The sequence below is a fragment of the Herpailurus yagouaroundi genome, unplaced genomic scaffold, assembly GCF_014898765.1.
Source record: "Herpailurus yagouaroundi ecotype Mexico unplaced genomic scaffold, PumYag 213, whole genome shotgun sequence".
NCBI classification, from domain to species: domain Eukaryota; kingdom Metazoa; phylum Chordata; class Mammalia; order Carnivora; family Felidae; genus Herpailurus; species Herpailurus yagouaroundi.
In genome coordinates, this window is record NW_024412444.1 from 15,991,504 (window position 1) to 16,016,678 (window position 25,175).

General features: G+C 55.3%; 1 protein-coding gene across 3 annotated transcripts in view; it reads left to right on the plus strand.

The window, feature by feature from the left end:
* POC1A (POC1 centriolar protein A) overlaps positions 1 to 24,278 on the plus strand; it is a 93,501-nt gene extending 69,223 nt beyond the window's left edge. For all 3 annotated transcript variants that reach the window (XM_040454914.1, XM_040454912.1, XM_040454913.1), the window contains exons 10-11: positions 3,798 to 3,941; positions 23,527 to 24,278. In XM_040454914.1, coding sequence (XP_040310848.1) covers positions 3,798 to 3,941; positions 23,527 to 23,625 — 243 coding nt within the window. In that variant the 3' untranslated portion in view covers positions 23,626 to 24,278. The remainder of the gene's footprint in view (positions 1 to 3,797; positions 3,942 to 23,526) is intronic.
* The last annotated feature ends 897 nt before the right edge of the window (positions 24,279 to 25,175 follow it).

Sequence of the window (25,175 nt, forward strand, 5' to 3'; positions counted from 1 at the left end):
AGGTTACTAACACCTGCTGTGAAGGGCCCCTATAAGGATTAAGCGAAGTGACATGTATAAACGCTGGCACATGGTAGGTAATAAGTAGACAGCAGTGACTGCCATCTTTATATGCCGGCCTGGTTGTGTGTTAAGTGCCATAATGTCCACTGTTGAGAGAGGACAAGGAAGCAGAAAAGGGCCATGTCCTGGTGGACAGGGACCAAACGGCGTGGCCGGAGGAATAGCCTGGGGCAGGCAGGACCCTGGACCTTGTGAGTGAGGCTTGAGGCTGGGAACCTAACGACAGTCACTTTCTTTCTGAGCCTCAGTCTCCTTTATTGTATAATGGACGCAGCCTGTGAAGCTTGGAGTAGGTGGGAAAACACAGTGGTTCCTGCTTTCCTTTCCTCCCAAGGCTACCTCCCTGACTTGACACATGGCTGCTGTCCTCAGTGCACCTTTGGAGCTGGCTCGGTTTTGGCTCAGAAGGAGGGTTCCTGTTGCGAGTCAGTGGTGCTCCCTCCTCCCGCCCCCCCCCCCCCCAATCACTGGGCTTCCAGAGACTCCGCTCAGCACTGTCAGTTTCTGGGCCGTTTTTCAGAAACACTCAGAATTTCCATTCCATCTTTCCCAGGCAGCAGGCAGCGCCCGTCTGACCACTCCTCAAGGATGCTGGCTGTCGGGACAAGGGCTGCCTGACTCCCACCCTCCTTCTCATGGCCTCTCCTGAGGGAGCCACGGGGAACTCACTGTCCAAAGGAAGAGTGTGCGTGTCCAAAAGGTGGGGGTCCTTTGGAAGTAGTGGGCACAGGGCCGTGGCTACTTCTCAAGAAAGGTCCACTGATGATTTCAGATAAGTGCCTTTCACAGCCCAGCCCTTTGTGGGGCAGGCCCAATCATCACCCCCATCTTGCAGATGAGGAGGTGGAGGCCCAGGGAGGTTAAGCCTCTTGCCCAGGGCCACCTTGCCGGTGAGTGGTGGAGCTTGATGTGAGCCAAGCCTGAGTCCCTGCTCATCCTCTCTGCACTCTGCTGTGTCTCCTGACATTGCCACCTGGGTCTGGGGGCTGCTGCAGTGAGGTAGCGGCTGGTCAAGCCTTCTGAAATGTTTCCTTTCGGAATGGACTTCTGGATAGACATTGGGATCTAACATTGTGTGCCAGTCTCTGTCAATAACCAGTGTTGTGGTTGAACCGCCCCTTAGTTCTTATATGATTATAAGACTCCCATCAGCAGTAACCATCAGGAAACTTTGAAAAAATAAAGGTTTATTACTTTCAGTACCTAGAAATAGCACACGTGAGGCCACATGACATGGTTGAGGTTGGCGGGTAGAGAGAGTGGGCACTCATAGGCCTAGGGTTCTACTTTTATTGGGATTGAAGGTAGGGGCCTAGGAATTTTAAGGGCTCACTCTTTATTGGTGGATTTGAAACTTAAGAGTGGGAATTTAAGAAAAAACAAGCGGTCCAATGGTCAGTTATCAAAAATCTACCAAGATCTCTAAGACAAAGGAGCCTCTGCAGTGGGAGGTGGCCTGGCTCTTTATCTGGTCGTGTGCTGGCAATGTGTTTATTCAAGATAGCCCTTTTCCAGCGGATGCCTCTTTGAAGTGGATGCCTGAGCAGTCAAGCTGAAGTCAAGCACTCGCATTACAAAAAAGAAGAGGAAATAAAAAAAACAAAACACCCACAACTGTCAGGGCTTTCACTAGCCAAGGGCATTGATTCCTAGAGGCCTGGAACCCCAGCCCTGGTGGGCTAGGGTCTTACAAAACGGCTGTAGCACCACAGCAGACACGCACACGATGGGTTTGCACACATGGCACTGTTCCTGTTTTCAAGAATGTGTCTCACATTCACTTTCTTTGTAACCTCCAAAGCCTGTATTTGTCCAGGTTCAAATGGACGTGGACTGGAGAGTTTGTTATCTATGAGATTGGAACACTTTCCTAATAAAGGAAGATATGCAGTAGGGTCCATGTGCTAAATTGCCCTCCTTGGCTGGTTGGGAATCATCTCCTGGGGTGATACTTTTCAAGGACTCTGATGTCCACCCAGGTGAGCATGTCCAGGGCAGAGCGTCTTTCTAGGGCTCGGCCACTGTGGGTTCATCCAAGAGATGGGGAGACTCAGAGATGCAAGCTAGGTGCTGGTGGCAGGTGCGCAGGCAGCCGTGTTGGGGTGAGACAGTGGACAGGTGTGCAGGCATCCGAGGTGAGCCCCAGTCATAACTAGTATACTCCACTGGCCATGGCATTGAGGGGTGGAGGGGTGCCAGGTAGAGTAGCCTTCGCTCTGTGGTATCTGGGTAGTTGGCAAGCTCTAAACTCAGTAATGTCCTAGATTCAGAAGGGAGAGGGGTGATGAGTGTGGGCAGGAGAAAGAGGGACATAGACGCATGGATGGGCAGCCAGCAGGCCCTGTGGGCAGGCCAGCATTGATCCATCCCACTCATGTGTCCTGGTCCTGGGGATGCAATGGCTGGGGTGGGGCAGCCACAGGCATGTGGGAGTACAGAGGAGCTTCTGATCAGGAGTTCAGGGTTGCAAAGTGAGTGGAGGACAGGATGCTGGGGCCAGGGGAAAGGAAGGGCAGATGAGGGCCCTTGGGAGGCCTCCCAATAGGGAGGACTTTGGGAGTTGGGCTAGAGGGTGCAGAAGCAGGAGGGGAGCTGTGAAAGGAGGTAGGCTGAAGCGGGGTGCCTTGTCAAGGGGCTTGAATTTTCTCCCAAAGGCAGCAGAGAGCCCTGGAGGACTAGCAAAGTCAGGGAGTAATGTGGTGACATTTGGGATGTCTGTTAGTGCTGTTAGTGAGGTCATGGTTTAAAGCCCTGAGCCCTAAGTGTAGCTGCATTTATGGGTTACTGGGGCCTTTGGGCCAGGCCAAGAGTGTGAGCCTCACCAAATATGTCATGTCCACAGAGGAATTGGAGGCTCCAAGACCGAACTGGGGCATCTGCTGACTGTGTCCTTGGGAATCCCACCCTGCACAGCACTTCCTAGGTTAGGAGAGGCATTCATCTGTGTGCAGACTGGTGCCTGAATTTGGGGGGACACATGTAGGACTGGGATGAGTCCCCTTAGGAAATCACTTGTGCTCAGTGGTTGTGGGGGGTGGCGTGGACAGAGGTTAGGATGGCTTCTGCGTTTGGGAGCAGAAGGATCTTAGGCAGAAACACTGATTCCTCACATTCCCGGAATCCTGTCTAAAGAGCCCAGGGTGCCTGTCCTGTGGATTCTGACTCCCACCAGCCATCTGGCCAGGATGTTCACACAGAATGCCTGTTTTCCCAGGGGATGTGCACTAGGGCGGGATTAGAACATCCCCCCGGTTCTAGGCTATCCCTGCGCTGGGGGGTGGGGAATTGGCATTGATCTGACCAGGAAGAGGGGTGGCTTCAGAGCCAGGCTGGGCTTCAGGGTCTCTGGACTCTGAGAGGCCTACTGGGGGGTGTAGGCTGCTTGAAGAGCCAGCAGCTGGCCTGGCCGCCCTGGTGGCCACCAGGAGCCAGCAGAGTGCACTCACCGGCCCACCTGCACATCCCTCCCAGGCCCCTCTGGCCCACATTGCCAAATGCTCTGATTGCGCTCCTCACTCACAGCGTCTGCTTAGAAAGGAAGTCCTGGAAGGGGGCGTGTGGCCCGGTTGTGGGAGTACCCCCTCACTGTGTTTCCCGCCAATATTTGGAACTCATTTTCTCCAGTTTACTGGTGGTTTTTTACTTCATCCTTCAGAGGGGCTGTTCCTTCCTCTGTTGTTTCTTTAAGCACTGAATGAAGACTGAAGGACTCCCTTTCTTTTCGTTGTCTTTAGCCAGAAATGGATTTCCCTGTCCCTCCAGGCAGAGGCAGGAGTCAGGAGTCGGTGCAGAGCCAGCCCCAGGAGCCCATCAGCATGCCCCAGACGCTGACCAGCACGTTGGAGCATATCGTGGGCCAGCTGGACGTCCTCACCCAGGTAGGCCCTGACGTGTGTTCACCCCACCGTCTGCACTTGGCCTGGCATTTGGACCATTTGGAGTTGGCCAGCAAGTGCTGGATTTTTAAAAAGCATAATCATAATGGGCCTACTTTCTAGGCCAAATTAATGAAATTGCAGTGCCTGCCCTGAGATCCTGACTCTCAGAACCATCCAAGCCCCGGCCAGGCCACTGGACCCTAAAATCAGCAGTGCTAGATCCTGCCAGGGTATGCCCTCCCAGGGCTGGCCTGGGCTGCAGCAGAGCTTTGGAGGAAACACTGTCCATTCATCCTGCTCATCACCGGGTGGGCACTCCAGGGACGTGCCAGGGAACTGTAAGCAGTGAGTCAAGGTGTCTGGGACCCCAGGCTCTGGGTTTGAGCTGGCACTGCTCCTTATCCTCCAAGCAACCTTGGCAAAATCCCTTCGGCTCTCTAAGCCCTGGTGGGTTCCTCTGTGATGTGCAGTGGTCATGGACTCCACATCCCATGTTTGTGGTCAGGATCAAAGGAGATGAATCTGTGGGAAGTGTTTGGCTTATGCCTGGCTCTAGGTAGCTGCTCAATAAATGTTAGCTGTGTGCTGACCACCATCGTCAAGATGGACGTGGGCCCCGGCCTCTGGAGCACGTGTACATCTGTCAGGTCCCAATACAGAATTGTAGCGCAGCAGTTTCCGTAAGAGCAAAATGCCCTGGCGAAAGGTGGCAGCCAATACCAGGGGCGTGAGAGCAGTGCTGGCAGAGGGAGCAGCCTGCCTGCAGGACTGGAGGGGGCCATGGGCACATCCAGGCAATGGGCAAAAGGCCCAGTGTGGCTGACATGGGGCATATGGGGGGGGGGGGGGCGGTGGCAAGGCAGGATTTAAAGGTCCTCAGACCCTTCCCCGCCTAGGCTATGGGTGCAGACAGCCTTTTCCTATGCCAGCTCATGGGTAGAGCAAGGGTGTGGGAAGAAGTCAAAGGACCCTTGAATCTCTGACAGAGATGGAGCTGAAGTGGTGTGGCATCCTTTCCCTCCCTCTGGAGCCCACCCGGTGATGAGGCTCACTTGGATCTGGGGCCAAGTGAGAAAAGCTCTTCTCCATCATGTCACGTGGTCCACGGAGTGTCACAGCATCCCGGCTGGTGCTGCACACCTTGGGCCCAGTGAAGGAAGGACATTTGAAGGGAAAGGCCAGGCATCAGTGGCTGGCAGCCGGGGGAACTGCGGGCACCTCATACAGACATTTTGGAAAATCTGTTAACCCTTGAGAAGGCACGTGCTAAGAGAGAAGTATGAGCAACATGCACATCCCCCACCTCAGATGCGTCAGAAACTGCCAAGCCTGCCTCATGTTCTTCACAGCCTTGTCAAGTGAGAGATCAGGGGAGGTGGAATCAATTAGAACTTTATAGGATAAAATTGGAAATTAAGTCTGAGAAGATGGTTAAAAATAGCTTCATTGGATCACTTCTTTGGAGTATAGCACTAAAAGCATTTCCCGTTGCTGTATTTCAGGAGTGCACATGGGAGGTTTTGTTATGTGTTTGCAGTTCAGAGTGTGATAGTAACTTTGTAAGAAACTGGCATCACAGAGAATAATGAAGGCTCTCTTGTGGCCTGGGCCTCTGGCCTGGGGTCTGGATGACTGTAGCACCCTCGTCCTACCTCAGGCTGTCCAGCCCCTTGGTGGATCCAAACAGCACTCCGCCCTCAACCAGATGCCAGGCCCATCAGCCAGTCACCTGCTTTGCCAAATGGTGTGCATTCCTGAATGCCACCAAGTGAGACATGTTCCTGATGGACTTGACACATCCTGAGGAAACTTGGGTTCCACAGATGAAGCCCCCACTTGAGGCCTCAGCCCATTTCAAAGTGGTAGGAGTTGCATTTGTGCTAATTAGATGCTGTCTTTGAGCTTGGTCACTGGTTTTTTTCAGGTCTACCTCCTCTCCTGGATTTGGGGCTCTAGCTGAGGTGTCCTAGCCACAGCCAGAGCTGTCCCCAGTGGCGTTGGGAGTTCCCTCCTCTTGGGACCAGCCTGGCTGTGGGCAGTCCCCTCTCTGGAGGCTCCTCTGAGGCCTAGAGCCAGGTAACCCTGCTGTGTGTAGCTACCTATGCAGGTTGCTCAGCGGCCTCTGAGCCTCCTTGGTCTGTAGGTATTGACACATGCTGCCCCCCCCAGTGAATGCTCCTCACCATCCCAATGTGCCTCTCTGCTCTGGAGAGGTGCTGTCAGCCACCCCAACAGTGACTCACACTTCACAGTCGTCTGAATTATGCTATTCTCTATCTCACCGCTTTGCTGCCCTTCCCCCCCCCCCCCCCCAAAGGAAGTCTACTTCAAAGAGGCTTCTGAGAGGGAAGCTGCCTTCCAGGTCCTTCGGTCGTCCATCCTGCAGAATATCCTCCAGGGAAGCACTGTGGGGGCTGCAGTGACTGGGGATGTTTACTGAGTGAGTCACAGAGCCTCCAGCCCCTGGGTGATATGAGCAGGACACCCCGTTGTGGAAGCTCACAGTCCTCAGAGCCTGGCTCCCTGCTCAACAGGCTGGTGTGGCCCAGTGATTGAGTCTTCCTCTCTGGATGTTCGTAGCCCATTTACACCAGTGTGAAGGCCCAGGACCTGTTCTCAGTCCTCTTCAGTGGCACCTCTGTACAAAGCAGAGACCCGGAGGTTGGGCAGCTGAGTGTGCCATGGAGAGATGCAACTCAGCTTGCTTGGGTCAAGATCTCAGTAACCTTGGGCAAGGTACTTAATCTCTGTGCCTCAGTTTCCAAGTCTGGAATACAGAATGATAATAGTACCCGCTTATGGGCTTCTTGTGAGGATTAGATGCATCGGCTTGTGTGAGGCTCTTTGGGTGGTGTCCAGCAGCGCCATGTGCTGCCCCTTGTCATTATTCATGGCCTGGCAGAGGTGGCGGGGGGATCCCAGCAGCACAAGAAATAGCTCTCCCGGCTCCCCACTACCTCCCTGCCCAGGAGAGCCATTCCTCAGCCCTCACAGTGGGGGTGGCGAGTTCCCTTCATTCCTTGAGCCCTTTCTGTGTCTGGGGCCAGTGAGCGAGCCGGGTGGCTTCCCTCCCAGGCCAGGCCATAAGGCCTGTCATCCCAAGGAAAGCAACATGCCCTTAGGGCATGTGCAGCATCCAAAATGCAGCCCTTTGACTCCCGATTTGGGGTTGTACCATTTTGTTGTTGTTTTTACTTTTTTTTTTTTTAATGCTTATTTATTTTTAAGAGAGAGAGATTGTGAGTAGGGGAGGGGCAGAAAGAGAGGGAGACAGAGGATTCAAAGCAGGCTCTCCACTGACAGCAGAGAGCCTGACTTGGGGCTCGAACCCACAACCTGTGAGATCATGACCTGAGCTGAAGTCAGTTTAACCGACTGGGTCACCCAGGCACCCCTTTACCATTTTATTTCTTTAGGAACACCTTTTCTATAAAGTGCATATGTTGTTTTCCAAAAGTGTATCCATTCAGGGAGATAACTTTGGAACACGTTACAAGGTTCACAGGCCTTTGGCCATCCCCGGAGCAGGTGTGCTGTCTAGACCGGCCTGGCCTGGCAGGGAGTTGTTTTAGATGGGAAGTCTGCAGAGTGTGGGGTCATGTCCTCATTGCCGTCCTCCTCCTCCTCCTGCCATCTGGCTGAGACCTGCAGCTCTCCAAGGGCTCTCCTTTGTGGCCCTCATGTCATCCTCCCACTTGGTGCCCAGCAGCTGGCACCATGCCAGGTGTGGATAGGGTGAGAGTAACTGCTTGTGCATGGGCCAGCCCCAGGGGCCACTCAGCCTGGGGCTTCCCCTGCTAGACAGTTTTCATGTGGTCAGGAATGGCTTCATCCAGGAGTCCGTCTGCAAGCCAAACTTGATCTTCCTGAAAGTTACGGCCAGATGTTCTTGCTCTGTGATTACAGAGCCTGGCAACCCTCAGGTCCCTGGCCAGAGAGCATACCCCTTGCCATGGCCCTTCTTTATATAGGAGACACCCCTCCTTACTCCTGTGAGGTTGCTGTTGAGGGCTTCACGGATTCCTCCACTGAGAGCTCCTGGGGACCCTGATCCCAGCTGGATGCCATGTTCTGAACAGCTGGGGTCCCTCTGGTCTTACACATCCCTACCAGCTCCGGGGAGCAGAGTGAGCCACCTGCCCATCAGCCTGGACACACCTGCCCTCCTGGATTTGAGGACCAACCCCACCATTAATCACCTGGGTGACTTTAGGCAGGTGACATTGCTCCCCAGAGCCTTAGTTTCCTCCCTCGTAAAGCGGGGACAGCCGAGCCAGCTTATGTCCTCTGAGCACTGTTGGGAAGCTCTTGGTTAGCAGGACCGGCACCAGCTATTTCATAAAGCACAGCACGAAGTCGACGTGCTCCCAGGAGAATGTGGGAAAGTACCAGGGTGGCCAGGTGACACAGGAGTGTCAGGAGTGGACATTCCACAGGCCTCTGCAACTGCTGGACTTGAGTCCCAGGAATGCTCTTGAGCTGCCAGTGAGACTCTAGTGGTCTGGCTAGGCGCTAGGACAACAGGGAGAAAAGGAAGAGATCTTTCCCCAGATCCAGGAAGGGGAGCCCAGGAGGTAATGGGGAACTGAGGTGCCCAGGGGCTGTTGAAAATCAGGGATGGGTCATGGGGCCCATTAGATGGGAGCCTTGAACCCAGACCCAGGCACTGGGCCAAGATTGAAGCCCTTCAAAGTTGTATACTTACTGTGATAGCTGTTCTTTGAATCCAGTTATCTTAATGGTTGTTGAAAAAAGTATTTCCTAATAATGGGGTTTAGGTTTCTCTTTAGCGACTTTTTGCTCCTCAAAACCCCATCATGGGAATTCTCAGGAACTCCTGGGGCTGAGGTCCTGAGTGGGGGGCTGTGTACACCCTCTTTCTCTCGTGACCCTGTCCATACATACACACACACACACACACACACACACGCACCTGTCCTATGGCTACCGTGGGTTACTGACCTGCTGGACCTGCCCCAAGTCTTCTCTTCCTGAGAAAGGTGGCTTGACCTTGGAGGCCTGTGGGATCCAGAGAAAAGCCCTGACCAGGAGTCAGAAGCCCCAGCTGCTCTGACCCAGCTTTGCCTGTTTCCATCTGTGTGGATCTGAGTAAACCTTGGTTTTCCATCTCTATACAGGGGAGCCTTTAGGCACTGCCCATCTACCTGTCCTGTGGGATGGGCAACAGAGGTCAGCACCGCACGTGAGGCCAGGACTTCCCTCAGGTCCTTCTTTCCATGAGTCGCCTTTATATTGCCCCTTCCCTGGAAGAAGGACTCCAGGGTGGGCCCTGTGGCTGCCAGGGCTGCCTGCCTGGTGATAGGCATTCAGCATGCATCCAGACAGAGGCCGTGACCTTTCCCCTCATGTTCTTGTGGGGGTGCGTCAGGCGATCTAGGGGTCCTTTTCACAGATGCTGGAAGACTCACCAATGAGCAGGGAGAGGCTGCTTTCCACAACTAGCCTCACTGCATGAGCTCACCTCCCGGGTTGGCTCCCTTTGCTTCCTTTGCGGACTCCTGAGTGACAGAGGTTTGGGTGGTGTCTGGGAGTTCCAGAGTCCCTCAGTCTTCCTCAAGGGTAAGGGGTGGGGCACAGAGGCGTGGACAGTGCCCAGGAGCTGGGGAGGCTGCAGCGAGGGGCCCCGGTCCAACAAGCGGCTTGGTGGTTTTGCCTCAGAAGCCCACAGCAGAGTTATTTTCGACTCCAGTTTCACATCTTGCTGCTTTTTAAAAATACCAAGCCATGAAAATTCCTGCTCCAACTATGTTTTTTTTATGGCACCCGTGCTTCAGGCTGGCCACAGCCATGCTGTGATGTCACGTTCAGGTTCCTGTGACTCACTGGGGGCTGCTGGGCTCCAGGACTAGAACATGCGTGCAGTGGGAAGCAGGCGGGGGCAGGCCCACCCAGCCCTGCCAGTCTGGGTCTCCTGATGTTTGAGTTTGTGAAATATCCAGGTTGTTGTAGCTCCGCTGACCTAACTCAACAAGGCTAAGAACTTTTTTCTGTGAGCTTTGGGGAATTGGATAGAATGGCCTGTTTGTTTTGAGACATCCTGGCCTTCCCCCCCCCAACCGCCCATATCCTGGGGGTTCCCTATTTGATGCGCCGCTTGTGTGAGGTGCCTAGTTTCATGCTGGTGGGGAAGGTGGGAGCACAGGGTCTGCTCTCGCATGGGCCGAGCTGCCTGACCACTCTGTGGGGCTCTTGGTGTACCTTTTCCCTGGGCAGACTAGCTGTTGTTTGTGCAGACACACTCCAGATTTTAAAACAGTTCTGCCATTTTAGCTGGGGGCCAGCCCTCTCAGGTGCGCCCAGACTCAACTTGTTGGGAAGGTATAGAGTAAAAGGCACCCTGCCCAGCCACCCCCACGCCCCCGCCAGGATCCCTGTTTATAGGGCGTGTGCAGCCCCTATATCACTTACACATACGGCCAGTGGCGTGGGGGTGGTGGTTGCTGGTTTCCACAAAAGTGGACCCTCTCTCCACAGCACATCTGGCCACCGGGCCTGCACAGTCCAGAGGTCGTCTGGCTGTCCTCCTCTGTATAGACATTCAAGAATTACCAAATGTCAGGTAATTGGACCAAAGTCAGGTTCAGGACAGCCTGAACTCCTGCCCCTTGGGGTTTGGAGACGAGAGACTTGTTTTTCTTCTGTCAAGAAGCTGCTTCCTGGGGACAGGACACTCTCTGGTCTGTGTCAGAAGTGTACTTGAGGTCTGACTAGCCAGTTGCAGAGGGGCTGGGCCCTGACCCTTCCCCAACTCTGTCACTCTTTTTTGGCAGTTTATCCACAGGCTCCCCTGGCTTTGCAAAAAGTAAAGGCTGGTGCTGCTAGCAGCGCTCAAAGGCAGGACAGGCTCAAGCTCCGTCTTCTCTGCCATCTGTGGTTGTGGCAAAGAGCACCCCTCCCCAGAGAAGCTGAAGAGGGAAGGCCCCTGCCCACCAGATGGGCTTAGGGTGGCTGCCTCTAGGGCCTCTAGGGCCTGGGAATGTTCACAGTCTTCTGAGATTTCTCCTGTGAGGCCCTGAGCAGGCCTGGAGAGCTGGGGGTGGGGGCACAGGGGCTGGAGCCGGATAACAAGGCTCATGCAGGGGCATCTCATTCAGACTGACTGGGATTACTCTAGAGGAGGGGAGATGTGGACCCCAGATGGTTTGCTCTCACTCCTCTGCGGACCCACGGGCCATCCAAGGAAGGGTTAAGTACAGGCCACAAGAAGGGGCCTATGAGTATTCTGGTTGTGAAAGGCAGTCCCAAAGAGGCCTTCATGGCTCCGTGATGAACCAAGTCACAGCTGACCCTGTGGCCGTTTGGCACTCTCCTGCCACTAGAGCAGGGTCAGAGAAAGCTAGAGTCAGGTCTGCCACTTCCTTCGCCTACCCTGTGGAGGGCCCTCTCTGGGCCTGGACTGTCAGTACAGACCCTCTCCCTGGGTGGAGAAGAAAAAACAGAAAGAAGCTTTAAACTCAGTGGGACATGGCTTTTAGGGGAGCGGTTTCATGTCCCCCTTTCTGATCTGGGCCCAGTTGGTGGCTCTAGAAAACCATCCAAGATGAGAGGCTAGGTTTCCTCCATGGATCGCTGGGTCCTTGGCAGGGCAGGGGGGACCCTGTGAGCCCTTCTTCCCTGAGGTGGTCCTGTCGGGCTGGGGCCACAGCCTGACTTGCCAGGCTGTACTGAGGCCTCCAGGAGGCTACCTGACAGTCTCTCTGACTTGGGGTGATTGTGTTTTATCAAGTTGTGGTAAATTAACTAACACTTTGGATTATGGATTGTTGGGAAAGTCGACTTCTGAAGAAATGGAATGCAGAAGGTGGCCAAAGCCAAGGTTCACAGCCCGTGCTCAGCCCTGTTTGGACTCACCACGGAGTCAGAGTACAGTAAAGCCGCTGGTTGAGCAGTGACTGGCATCCTGCACCTTAGGGCGTGTCCCTTGTAGACCCTTGCCTCCCTGGCAGCCTGCCCAGGGCTGACAAGGAGATGAGCTTGAACTCAGGCCAGTTTTGGCAGGGTCTGCAGCTCAGAACTTTTGTCCTGGTGTGGGTAGCACCCCCTGGGCCCCAGAAGCATTCCGTTTTATGGATAGTGGTTAGTGGATCTACTTTTTATAGCTTCTCTTTTGGGGGTAAGCAGTAATATGGAAAAGCCTGTGTTCATTTAAAAGGAGCTGCTCTAAAGCCACAAGGAAGGTATATTAGCCAAGATTCTTTAATCCCATGGCTAATCCACCAATAGAAAATAGTGTTTCATGGACTTCCCGAAGAGAGCTAATCCTCAGTAGAGGTGGGGGCTGGGGGATGCAAAAACGTCAGAGAAATCCTATATCCCTGAGATAATGTGAAACAGAAACATAGACCTGTGGGCTCGAGGGACAAAGGCTCATTTTGTGTTGTTAGCAGCAAACGTTTGGGTGAAGGGGGTTGGTTAAAAAGACAGTTGCTGAGCCCAGAGAGATTGGGAGGAATTTCTGTAGAAACACGTTTTGTTGTGCATCAGCTGTGTGTGATCCCGGGCAAGTTAGCATGTCAGACGTCAGCAGGAGAGGGATTCTCCCATTTCTTCCCCTCTGAAATTCAGGCCTCGAAGCTGCTAGCCCTCATCAAATCAGGCCTGAGGTGGGAAGGGGAGGAAGTGGACTGCTTCCTGGACTCCCATCCTATTTTGCACACCCCTACATCCTGCTGAGGCCAAGGCCAGCTGGCAGGGGCCCCTCTGGCCTATCTAGCCTCCAGTCCCTCCCCCGCTGTCCCCTCGAGCCTGCCAGGTCCAAGGCCCAACCTGAGGGGAGCGTCCCTCACCAGCCAGGTGGTCTCACCCCAGGAGTAAGGCTGCGCCTGGGCCTTGGGAACATGATGGGCTCGCTGGTGCAGTACCTGAATTCCTGCATCTTCGTGGAGCTCAGGGCCTGGCATTTGTCCATCCAGCACTCAGTATGCACCTACTGTGTGCCAGGAGCTGTGCCTGGAAGCAGGAAGACCGCAGTGAGCAAGAATAGACAAAAACCCCTGTCCTTATGATGCCAGCATTCAGACTGATGGACGTCAGCGGGCTGTCGAGGGCCAGCATTTGCCCCTTTGACTCGAAGGCCCCTGTGCCACGGACCACTGGGCGCTGGACAGAGGCCAGGGCAAAGAGGCAGAGCCTTGGCTGGTGGGAAGCACTTGGCTCAGACCAGCAGCCTCCCAAAGCCAGGCTGGCCCTTCCGGCCCCTGTTCAGCCCTGACATGTGGCAACTGGCTGACCAGGGCACCATCAGCAAGACAGGGCCCTGCATGTGTGTGTGTACACACACACACACTGACATACACCAACAGACAAAGCTGGAGCTGGCAGGAGACAAGGCAGAGCTGTGCAGGCGCTGAGCCCAGCAGCCCCACTTTGTTTTGATAGCTCACAAGACCCCACAGCAAAGAGATTCCCCTTTTATTGCATCTGTTTTAGATCTTTAGAATCTGAGTGAAGTCAAAACCATGCTAGAGGGGAGATTAATTCCATATTTTTCCATCTTTGCAATGAAACGAAAGGAAAGTTAGACATTCTGTGCGGCACAGTCAAGACAGGGGCATTGAGCCAATGGCCAGCGCCAGGATGCTCCCCGAAGCCTGGCACAAAGGCCCCCAGTGGTGTGGCCAGGCAGGTGCGTCCTCTCCCTAAGCCCCAGGGCACCTGGGACACTACCACCACCGGTAATCTGGCTTCTGTCTTGGGGGGAGGGGGTTGGGATGCCCCAGCCCCTGTGGGAGACCGCCTAGAGGAGCCAAATCAACCACAAGCCTGGAAATGATTAAAAGGAACTTGCCGTCACAAGAGAACTTTAAGGAGCAGCCAGACCACCACGTGCCCTGATGGCTCAGACCCTACCAGGCCTGACCACAGGCTGCCTTCTTTGGGGGCCTCATCAAGCCCCATCTATACAAGGCCCCCTGCAGCTCAGAGCTTAGCCATGGCCCCCATGAAGTAGGGAGCCATGTTGCCCACGGTGCACCCCCATGTCCAGAGCAAGGGCCACATAAATATTAGCTGTTGATACAGTATTACAACGGAGCCTCGAGAGATGCAGTATACAGATGAGGAATCTAAAGCCTTGAGTCAGATAACTTGCCCCAGGGCACTCAGCAAGTTAGCAGTCAAGTTCAGATTTGAACCCAGGCAGCATAGCTCTGGAGCCTGTGCTCTTACCACACAGGACAAAGGTAGGGACCAGGGGTCACCATAATAGCATTTTCCAAGAGTCTGCACCTGTGCTATGGCCAGGACATCCTGGGAGAGGAGCTGGGCAGGCACTGAGCATGGGGGTGAGCCGAGGGGGACTTGTGGGGAAAGAGGGCTGAGGTGGGGCTTTTGGTAGGTGGCTTTGGTCAGAGAGAGCAATAGTAATAGGCAACGTGGACCTTGAGTGCCATGAGAATGCATGCCAAGGAGTTCGTCCGTTATCCCTGAGCTCCTGGATAGGAAAGGGACACAGCAGAAGCAGTGTGGAGGTGGAGGGTGACCCAGGAGTCCCGGAAAGCCGAGGTGGAAGGTGGAGCCTGAGCGGAGTAGTCACCGAGAGGGGCCTAGGGCACCCATCTCATGTTGGGAGCCCTGGGGCAGGAGTAGCCTATCTGGGTCTGGTGAGGACACTGGTGAGGCAGAGCCCTGATGTGAGGATGCTGCCCAGCCCGACTCGGCAGCCAGAAGAGTTGAGAACAACACGGTCTAGTCATGCGATTGGTTTCCTACATGCCATCAGCCCTTCCTGCAGTGCCCCCCTGCTCTGGCGCCCTGCTGTGCTCACCACCCCCACCGCCCTCTCCCGGCCCCACATACTTGGCCCCGCATCCTTGACGTCTCTCTGCCTGACTTTCCCCCCACACTGCAGCCCTGCCGCACGCCTGCTTGGGCAGCAACCCCCACCCCAGTTGCTTAACCCTCTCGCCTCGCTGCCCCCCAGGCCCCCTTCAGACACGGGTGGCCCAGTGTCCCAGCTTCCTGCTACACTGCTGCCCATTTTAGTTCTCCTCGCTGCGGTGCCCCCAGCCTGGCAGAGAGCTCGAGGGCGCCTGTGGCTGGATGTTTGCTCTCTGGCCCAGCCACCCTGTCCACCTCTGGGCCATGTTCCAGGGAGGCCCAGGAGGGGATTCTGACCATAGAAACCACCTAAGAGGGCTAGGGCTCTGCTCAGAGCAGAAAGTGGACATGGAGAAGTTCCCTGGCTGGGGTCGGGGGCCCTGGGATAGAAGGGCTGCGCCGGAGCCGGATGGGGTGGGGAGTGCCGCGGGGAGGCCTGGAGCGAGGTCTGCACGTGCAGCAGCATTCCAGAAGGAACTGGCCAAATATCTGAGAAATGCACACAGAAAGGCTGGCTGGTTACCTTCTGTCTTTCTCCTTTCCTCCAAAATGTTACTCACTGTCAGTCATGGTTGGGCAGCTTCCCCAAAAGCCAGCCCAGACAGGACCAGTGCTGCGGCCACGCCAGTGCCTGGAAGCCCCTCCGAGCCGGTCTCTTATCTGCTGCATGTGGCGGACCTGACAAATGTGTGGGGATGGATGAGGTGGTCAGGAGGGCCCTGTTGGTGTGCTGTGGCCCCTCAGGTCTTTGTGGAAGTTATGGCTCCAGTCTTCCTGCTACATTTGCTCATGGGCTGTACAGGAGAGACGCTTTCAGCAAAGGTCGTAGTAGCAGCAGTGCTCTGGGAGGAGGAGCAGCTGCTGGAAGGCCCCTGGCTCACGAGGTCTGCCCTTGGTATTCCGAAGTGCCAGTTCACCCCCTTCCGTTTCACCTCCGACTGTGGCACCTGGTGGCCGTAGTCAGTTCCCGGGCTGAGCCTCTTCTCCCAGACTTACTCTAGAACCAGTTCTGAAAACTGACCACAGGCATGCAGGAGCCCCATCTTCCTGGCTGTAGTTGCTCAGACCTGTGAGTGTGATAAGGCAGTGCCAGGGTGGAGGCTTCCCTGTTCCTGTCCCTTTTTGGCCAAGGGCCCCAGGGGCCCTCCTCCACCTTCCTTGTGGCCACCACACTCTCTTCCCTGTTCAACCACTCCAAACCAACAGCACTCACCTCCTCAACAATGCCATATTCTTCTGTGCCTCAGGGCCTTTGCACCTACTATACCTTGTGTTTGGAACACATTTCCTTTAGCCTGTCTCGGGTTGTTGTCTCCTCACAGAGGCCTCCCAGGCCCCAGTCCGAGTCAGAGCTCTTCTTCCCAGGTATATCAGCCCCAGAGTAGGTGAGCCATGTCAGGGGCCTGGGCTTCACTTGGAGCTAACTCTCTGAACATATCCTGCTCCTTTTCTTCTTGCCTTCTCTCCAAACACAAGTGTAAAGGGGATGAAAAAGAGACCTAAAAAGGAGGTAAAGGGGCACCTGGGTGGCTCGGTTGGTTAAGCATCTGACTTTGGCTCAGGTCATGATCTCACAGTTCATGGGTTTGAGCCCCGCATCGGGCTCTGTGCTGACGGCTCGGAGCCTGGAGCCTGCTTCAGATTCTGTGTCTCCCTCTCTCTCTGCCCCTCCCCTGCTCATACTCCATCTCTCTCTTTCTCTCTCAAAAATAAATAAAACATTTTTTAAAAACTAAAACAGAAAGAAAGGAGGTAGAAATGAGGACTAGGGGAAAGAGCTGAGGAAAAAAATGCAGGACAAGCCTGCCTCAAGAGGAAACCAGTCTGGGGAGAAAAAAGAGGCCAGCAGGGCTGAAAGAAGGGGAGGTCATACCATAGGAAGAGGGGGGCTGGGAAGTAGGCAGTCCACTGGAGAAAGAAGGGACAAAGGAAAAGCCCACCAAGCCCAGGGAAAGCGTGATGGAACTGGCAGGGAGAGAGCGGCCATGAGAGGAGCATGAAGAGCTCCATGAAGGGAGCGAGCGGGGCCTCCACGCGCTGGGTGGCAGAGCAGCCCTTCTGCTTTGTTGCACCACTTCTACTTCCAAGGGTGGGGATTATGCTCTCAGGGAGCACTGGACTCTCGCCGCCTCCATGTGACACCCGCACAGAGCCCGTGGGAGCATCATGGCTCCCGGCCCTCTCAGGCAGCACAGTCAGGCAGAGGCCCTGTAGATGCTCTCTGGCCTCTGGCAACACTCTTCAGATGCCTAAGTCCCTGTCACACATCAGGAGTGGAGGCTCTCCCCTTGGGCCCCTCAAAAGTCAGTGGAGATACACGCCCCCAGGCTCTGCCCCACGCAGGGCACCTGGACTGGCCAGTTTGGGCCATCGGTGGGCAGAGGGCCAGTGTGGGAGCTGGGCTCAACTCTTCCAGCTCCCAGAGCCCTGCAGCCATGGGCAGGCATCTGATACTTTGATGCCATTAGGGAAAAGATATCCAAGGCAGCGAGGTCCAGAGCCACGATGGCTGTCTAGATGTCCCTCGTGTTGTGTCGTCTCCCGCTTGGAGCTGGGGGCCCTGGGTGCCAGACGTGTGGCTGAAGACTGGCATTTTGGCACAACTTCTTTGGGCATCACTACAGTTCCTAGGGGACTAAAAAAACAAGCCTGTCGCTTTAAAATCGGTTATTTTTAGACCCCACTCAGAAGGCCCTTCAGGGTGTTACATGAACCGTCTTACACATCTTGAACTGTGAGTGAGAGAAGCCACTTGCCCTGTTAATGTTGCCTTGACAGGGGACAGATCACAGCGTCTGTTCTCCCCTAGGCAGGAAGATGAGGATTTGAATAAGATGCGCTTGTTCAGCCTCTCCCAGAGGATATTCCTCTGGAGAGCTCAGGCAGCCAAGTCAGGCTGGGAATGCTGCCCCACCCCCAGCCTGAGCCGGCCTCACTCATGCTCTTGGTTTTGGTCCGCTGTGCCTCCAGCACTCTCCCTGACAGGTTCCCTGCATTGCCTGTCCCTTCCTTGTCACCCACTGAGGGGCTAGGCTACTTTCCAGTGGGCTTCAGCAGTGTCACTGGTATCATCCCGCCCCAGATTCTGTCTGGTGTCCAGGGGCTTGTTCCTCTGCTCTCCCTACCTCTTCCTCCCCCACTCTGCCCCCAGCAGGGACGATAGTGTCAGAATGCAAAATAGCCCTGTTACTGGCTCAGGCCTCCTGCCCAGCCCACTCAGAGGCGGAGGGCCCTCACACTTAACCCGTCCTGTCTGGAGCCCATTCTCTGCCCCTGTCCTGTGTTCTGTCCTATGCTTGGGGCCTCAGGGAATGGTCCCTTCTCCCATCTGCCTCTGACTTACCCCCACGTGGTGGGGGATCATACTTCGTTGGTATCTGGTTGGGCCTCCAACACACCTAACCACAGCTGTGTGTGCAACATCCCCCTGTGGCAGCCAGAAGGGTCTGCTCCCCACTCGGCCCAGGACCACCAGCCCTGTCCTCTGCTCTGAGGCTGAAGGCAAGGCCGCCACCTAGCATGGCCCAAAGGCCCCGGCCCCATCTCTTGCCTCCACAAGGCCCTTCCTCACTCCCTCAGACATGCCTCCTTTGATCTATCCCTCTGCTCGTTACCTTCCCTGCCACCTCGGGGCTCCGTGCTCTGTGATCCTTTGGCCCCAGCGCCTTCTTGCCCCGCTTGCCTGGTGAACTCTTCCTTAGCCTTTGCTCACCGCTCTGTTCCCGGGCCCACTTCCCCAAGCCAAACCCCTCTGTTCTTCCCAGCACACCCTGCTGGTCTGTACGACTGCTTGGTACTTGCCTCTGCAAACTGGTGTGCGCCCTGCAGGCCTAGCCGAGTCTGTGTGCACCGTTGTCACCCTGGGTGACACGGGCCAACACACGGGTGCTCAGTGAGGATGAGTGAGTGAAGACAGTCTGAGGCAAGGGTTGGTAAATATCTGGTTTTGTGGGCCATAGGGTCTCTTGTCACAATTATTCAACCTGCCATCATAGCCAGAAAGCAGCCGTAGACAACATAAACAAATGGGCGTGACAGTAAAACCTTACTTACCAAAAGAGACAGCAGGCCAAGTACACCAAGCCTCGGTCTAAAGATACAACAGACTATGTTCAACAGCGAACAGGAATGTTTTTAAGGGTACTGTTTCCCATGACAAGGGCTGTGGCTTTCTGGAAATTGCTGGTAACAGCAGCAGAAGGTGGTTCAGAAACAAGTCCCCAAGTGACCCTCTGACAGGGGTGACTTTGAAGATGAAATTTCTGAGTCTCCTATGACTTTGTCCCATGAGGCTTCCCCATGGCTGGCAGGTGAATGCCAGGACCTTGGAAGTGGACAGTGTTGGACGAGGGTGACAGTGTCCAGGTGTGGGGTCTGAATTCTGCTTCCTGTCCCCATGGTTCAGGGAGAGAGGTGCCTTACTTAGTTGAGCCCCGTCTTGTGAGGGGTGGGACACCCAGCAGTGACCAGGGCAAGTCCCACAGCATGTTTGGGAACTGCTCACTTATGCTGAGTGACACCGCACTCCAGTGAAAGAGAGTGTCTAAAACTCAGGCGTTTGGGTACTTTCTCATCGTGTGTCTATTAAAGGGTTCTTGTTGGGATGTCCCCTTTAACCCTATAATATTTTTGTAGCTCAAAATCATGACTTTTATGATAATTCCAAACCTAAATGTTAAGTGAGGTAAGAGACTGCTTTATAGGGGATTGGAGGCATCTGAGGCCTAGGAACTGTCTCTGAGTGTGGCCTGATGGTGTGAGGGGACTGCTAGGTGACTCTGGGGGGTGTCCCTTTTTACTACGTCTGCTCATTTAATCTGGAGCCAGGTGTCCATGTGGCCTGGACAGGACAGAAGGTGACTGTTGCTGGGTAAGAACAGAGATCCACGAGTTCCTCCTCGGGCTGCTCGAGCTTGGGCACTGGGTGGGGGACACACAGGCCTCCCGGGGTTACGTAGCCAGTAGCCCTCAGGCATGGCTGGAGCAAGTGGGGAGGAATTAGGCCAGGCCTCACCTTATACGTGCTTGATGGGGGCAAAGCGAAGGTTCAGCTCCCGGTGCCTTCGCCCAAACTCTGAAGCCAGGCCGCTGTGGGTCATGGCCTGGTTTGTCATTTATAAGCTGTGTGACTCTAGGCAAGTTGCTTAATATCACTGTGCATGGATTTCCTCATCTGAAAAATGGGCATGTGGAAGGCTCCCACGCTGAAGGATTGTGGAAGAGGGCTCGGCAGGATCACGAGCGCTCCATGAACATGAGCTGCCAAGAGCAGCCCCTGGAGCAGAGTGTCAAGAAGCATCAGGATGAGCCCCTAGGGCCTGTCCCGGGTCCTCCCACCAGTCTCCCCTGGAGTCTGGGCTCCACACCTCAATTATGGAGGGGACTCTAGAGTAAGTTGCCCGGATGGCACAAGGGCCAAGGAGAGGGAATGAGTTGCCTGGTTTCTCCAAGGTCAGCAGGCAGGAGGGACCTTTCTGGAGGAGTTTGGACTCCACCATGCAGGAGTCCTAGGAGATGGGTCACCTTACCCAGACAGGTCTGCCTAGCAGCCAGAACACTGGCCTCCTCAGCCCTTTCTCCACATTTCCTTTGCCCTGCTGAGAGGACAGAGGTCCACAGATGCCCAGGTCAAGCAGGGCTGCTTCTCTCATTGCCATTTGCCACCAGAACCAGCCTGTACCTCCTTGGGGACTTTCTCTCACCCCCTGCTCCTCTGGACAGAGAAAGGTGAGGGGCCATGAGGGCCCAGGGGCTGCTTGTGAGGCCAGCTGTCATTTGCCCTGAGTGAAAGGAGGGTGAGAAGGTTGGCAGGAGTGGGGGGCTGTCAGGAAGACCGTGGAGCTGTTTGCCTCGGTAGCGCTCCCCCCGCCTCTGGGGCAGGCATGCCACACTGCAGACGCCGTGTGGAAGGACCCGGTGCACAGAGCAAGGCGAGCAGCCTGCTTGGCGTGGCCCTGGACAGCAGGAGAAACGAGCTACGGCCTCTGCCCTCTGGACACTGAGGCAGCACGTGTTTACTGAGGCTTGCTGTGTGCCTGACACTTGGTGCGGGTGGGCATGTTGTTCTGAACCGGCAGGTGAGGTCACACTGCGAACAAGGCCAAGTGGTATGTCCCAGAACCAGCCCTTGCTGGGGATACCCTCGCCCACCCACACACTGTCCCAGATGCTTTCCCTTCCTCCCTCCCACAGGCCCCAGCAGCTGGGAATATGGTGACACCGTGGTGGCCTGGACTGTCCCTACAGGTGGCCCACCTGCCCTCCTGCTGTCTGTGCCTCCAGCCCTGAGTGTGTTTGACCTCTGCTCCTCAGATGCCCCACTGGCAACCTTTCCATTGCTGTGGAGACCCTTCCCGTGGTGGAGGGAAGGCACATCAGCAAAACTAGACGTTGGGATTTCTAGGTTTTACTTTATCATGAGAGACACCATTTTCCATGAAAATGAAGTCTCGTGTTTTATTAGAGTAGGATTATTCAGGAAAACTTGTGGAGCAGAGAACACCAAGACAACATTCTAACATTCAGAAATCAAAAAAATCGTCCTCTCCCTGGCCCATCCTTCTGGCTCAGACAGGAGTTGGGTGGGATTAAATGTGAGCTGGAAGAGCCTGGTAGACTTCATCCCTGGATGGTGGCTGCCACCCAGCATCTTGGCAGAGTATGCTGGGGGCACAGGGGAGACAGGAAGTAGAGAGAAAAGACAGAGATGATGACTCTTCCTGAGTCTTTCTCAGCTAGAAAAGGGGGGAAGTGGGAGAACGTCAGGGAGAGGAAGGAGCTGCAGGTTTGAGGAGTAGTGGACTTGTGAAAGCCTTTTTGTCTACAACATGCCACAAAGCACCCTCTCAAAGCTCCCCCAGGAAGGGCCCAAAATTGGGCTGGCACCCTCCTTTCAGGAGGGCCCTATTTCTACCGAGCTAAAGTATGGGCCCCCCCATGGAACTAAGTGGAGGCCTCATGAAATGCGTGGCACCCCCGGTATTGACATTGGCCCGGCACCCGCTGCCTCCACACTTGAAACTTCGGTCCCTGTGAAAAGGTTTAAAGGGGCAGGGAGGGGGTGGGCAAAGAGGAAAAGCAGGCGGGCTCCCCCACTGTGGCCTGGAGTCCGGGACCATCGGAAAAAGTCTGGATGAAGAATGATTTTGGAGCTTGGCTCGGCACAAGCTTTGCAGCAGCCTGTGGAAACTTCCAGGAATGCTGCTCTGGGCCAGCCAGGGGCTGTTTCCGCCGCCACTTTTACGAGGTACAGACCCCTCGACGGCTTCTGACCAGCACAGGGGGAGTGTGACTCTCTTTCAGCTCAGCCCTGCCTCTCAGGGTGCAGTGCACCTTTTCAGAGCCCTTACAGCCCAGGCCAGCTCAGTTAGAAAGGGCCAGCCGCCAGGAGGAGCAGCCTCCGTGAGCGGCTGACGTCCGTGCGGGATGCTGTGAGAATTTATAGCAGCCTTAGAGGGGAAACTCCCTCCCAGAATGTTTCGATGTTTTATTAAATGTATGAAGGGAAAGTTTCCTTTTCACTGGACCAAGGCCCACAGCCTCCGTGGAGCCTCAGGGAAGGTGGCAAAACCTCTTGGGAAAGCCCACAGACAAATGGGTAAAATTAATAGAAAGTATTGTTTCTTAATCTGAGCCTTTCTGCTGGCTGTAGGCAGCACCACACAGGAACCGAGCCTGCCTTGCTCACAGCAGACTCACCCAGTGCCAGGTGCGGGCCTGACACGCACAGGCACTCACCTAGCTCTCGATGGGGGGAATGTGAGCTCAGCCATAGTGGCCAGCATGGGTCAGGCTGGGTGATGGCTGGGGTTGGCCGTGTGACCGGTGGGCAGGCCCGAGAGCACACCGGCTCCCAGATAGCACCTGCCCCTCTGCCAGCACTCTGTCCAAAGCCAGAGGAGGTGGGCAGGTTTTTTGCAGCCACGTCTGCAACACTGGCCCTGGCCCATAAGGCGCATGCAGCCCCAGCAGCTGGGGGCATGGGCAGGCTAGACAGCTAGGTTGTGCTGGGTGTGCAGGAGAGGCCAGGGAGCAAGGGCTCAGCCTCTGGAAGCCAACATGATGACAAGCATTGCCAACATGGGTCAAGCTAAGAAGTGCTGGGTGCCATCCTGAGTCAAAACCCATAGTGTCCAGGACTCCTGTGAGCTTGGCGTTATCCTTCCATTACAGAGGAAAAAAGGGGCTTGGCAGCTGAGTTAGGGCCAAATTTCTAGGTGGCATATTCCTGCAATGGTCCTCACTGGACTTGGACAGGCAGAGGCCCTCCTAGGCTCGGGGTCGCTCAGTCGCTCACCTCCCAGTCTGGGAAGTCCCTCCAGGTATAGAGGTGAAGAGCCTGAGGTGTAGACAGGACCTTAATGTGGTGCCTTCATTTGGGGGTATCATTTTCTTACCTTTGGAATGGAGATGGGTGATGGTCTCCAGTTGGTTGTGGATAGAAACCTGGCCCAAATGAGGAAGTGATTCTGTTCCAGACCCCAATCTAAGTGCCAGACCACCAGGGCCAGGGATTCTGACCCAGGGCTGTGGGACCTGCTGCCGACCTTCCCTCACTGTGTCCTCCCCCTGCCTGCAAGCATCAGAGAACAGCCATCCAGAGCCAGGAAGAGACATGAAAGCAAGAGCAGTCCCAGTCGCCACCAGAGCCAGGGACCTGACAGGACAGCAGGCTGAGCAGCTGAGCAGGAATGGCTGGGGGGATCCCTAGGGCAACCCTGAAGCCTGACCACCATTTATTTTGCAGACAGTCTCCATCCTGGAGCAGCGGTTGACACTGACGGAGGACAAGCTGAAGCAGTGTCTGGAGAACCAGCAGCTAATCATGCAGAGAACAACACCGTGATCAGGGGAGCAAGAATCAAGAGCTTGGTCGATTTTGGGGGGGGTGGCAGACCGGGGATTGGTACTGTGGGAGTTGGGGACTCATTTATTTAAATGAAAGGGATTCAGCTCTGTGGGCATCACATTCATCCCTGAGCCCCAGCGATTATGCCCCTATCTCTGTCCTCCACCTGCTGTCTGCACCTGGAGGCTCTCCACCTGGCAGTGGGAGGCCGGCCCCCTGTGGGCAGGGCCAACACATGCAGAATGGACTGTGTTTGGTTTAATGTGAAGGAGTCACCCGGAAATGTTTGCTACCTCTACCTCGGAGTCCCAATGAGCCCTAAGATCGCAGCTTCCCTGCCCCCTCCAGAAGAGTCCCCTTCCTGGGGTTTGTCCAACCTTCTGTCATATGACTGGCTCTTCCCACCCATAGCAATGGACTACACATTGGATGGGGAGCCAGGAGTTTTCTCTAAATCTGACAAAAGGCCCAATGTGGGTCCATCTGAGGTTTATCCAGGAAGAAGCACTCGAGGCGGGGAGGCGGTAGCTTTGCAGTGGCCTCGATTTCTGCCTCACGCATGTTCACTGGGGCCTGGTGGCTCCTCCTCTGTATGCACGAAGGTGAAGGAATCTGAAATTAAAATGGACTTTATTGAGCTTCTCATAAAAGTGGCTTGTTCTGAGTGAGACCTTATCAGTGCCTCCATCCCCAGGGCCCATAAAGGGAGAATGAGAGCGGTGACTTTGGAGAGCCCCTGCCAGGTTACCTCTGGAGCTCAGGGTATTGGGGGAGCAAGGACAGCCAGAGTCCCCATATGACATTCACCTCCCCTGGCCGGCCCCCCAGCTGGCTTCCTCGATTGGATCCTGGAAGACTCAGGCACCTGCATTTCCACTTAACTCCTGAGGGTTCTCATAGGCGCCTTCCTCTGCATCCCTGCAGGGAGAGCCAGGCAGTGTTTGCCATATGTCTCGGTGTTGTCTATGCCTTCAGCATTTGGCTTCTTGGGACCCAGCCAGCCAGGGAGGTATTTATCCTTCAACATACCTGCCTTGCCCTGGGGGACCGGGGTGGGGGGTGGGGGTGTTAGATCTTCTCGGGAGCTGTTAGTACCACGCAGCTAATGAGGTTCCCAGCCTCTGCGGCTTCCAGGTGGGAGCAGAGCCTGAATGCCTAGGAGCTTGGGCCGCCAAGGAGGCAGCCTGTGTTGAGCCCTGATGAACGATGAGAATGGGGAAGCTGCCTCCCCCGGCTGTGTGGAGAGAGAGCCGCAGTCCAGGATCAGGCTACAGATTCTGCCTTTAGACAGCTGTGTAACCTCCGCATGGCGACATAACTTCTCTGAGCCTCAGGTTCTTGTGTTATGTGGTGGTGGTAACCACCCCTCCAGGTGCTTACGAGGGAGGCTCGCTCCCCATGAGCTGTGAGTGGGAAAGTGGGGAGGAGGCTGCTGGCTCAGGCTCTTCTGAAGGTCCCCAGGGATCTGCTGAGGCCTCCCATGTGTCCCTGCGTGTAGAAGAGTTGGGCAGGCCTGCTGGTTTGAATTGGCAGGTGAGGTGCTCAGC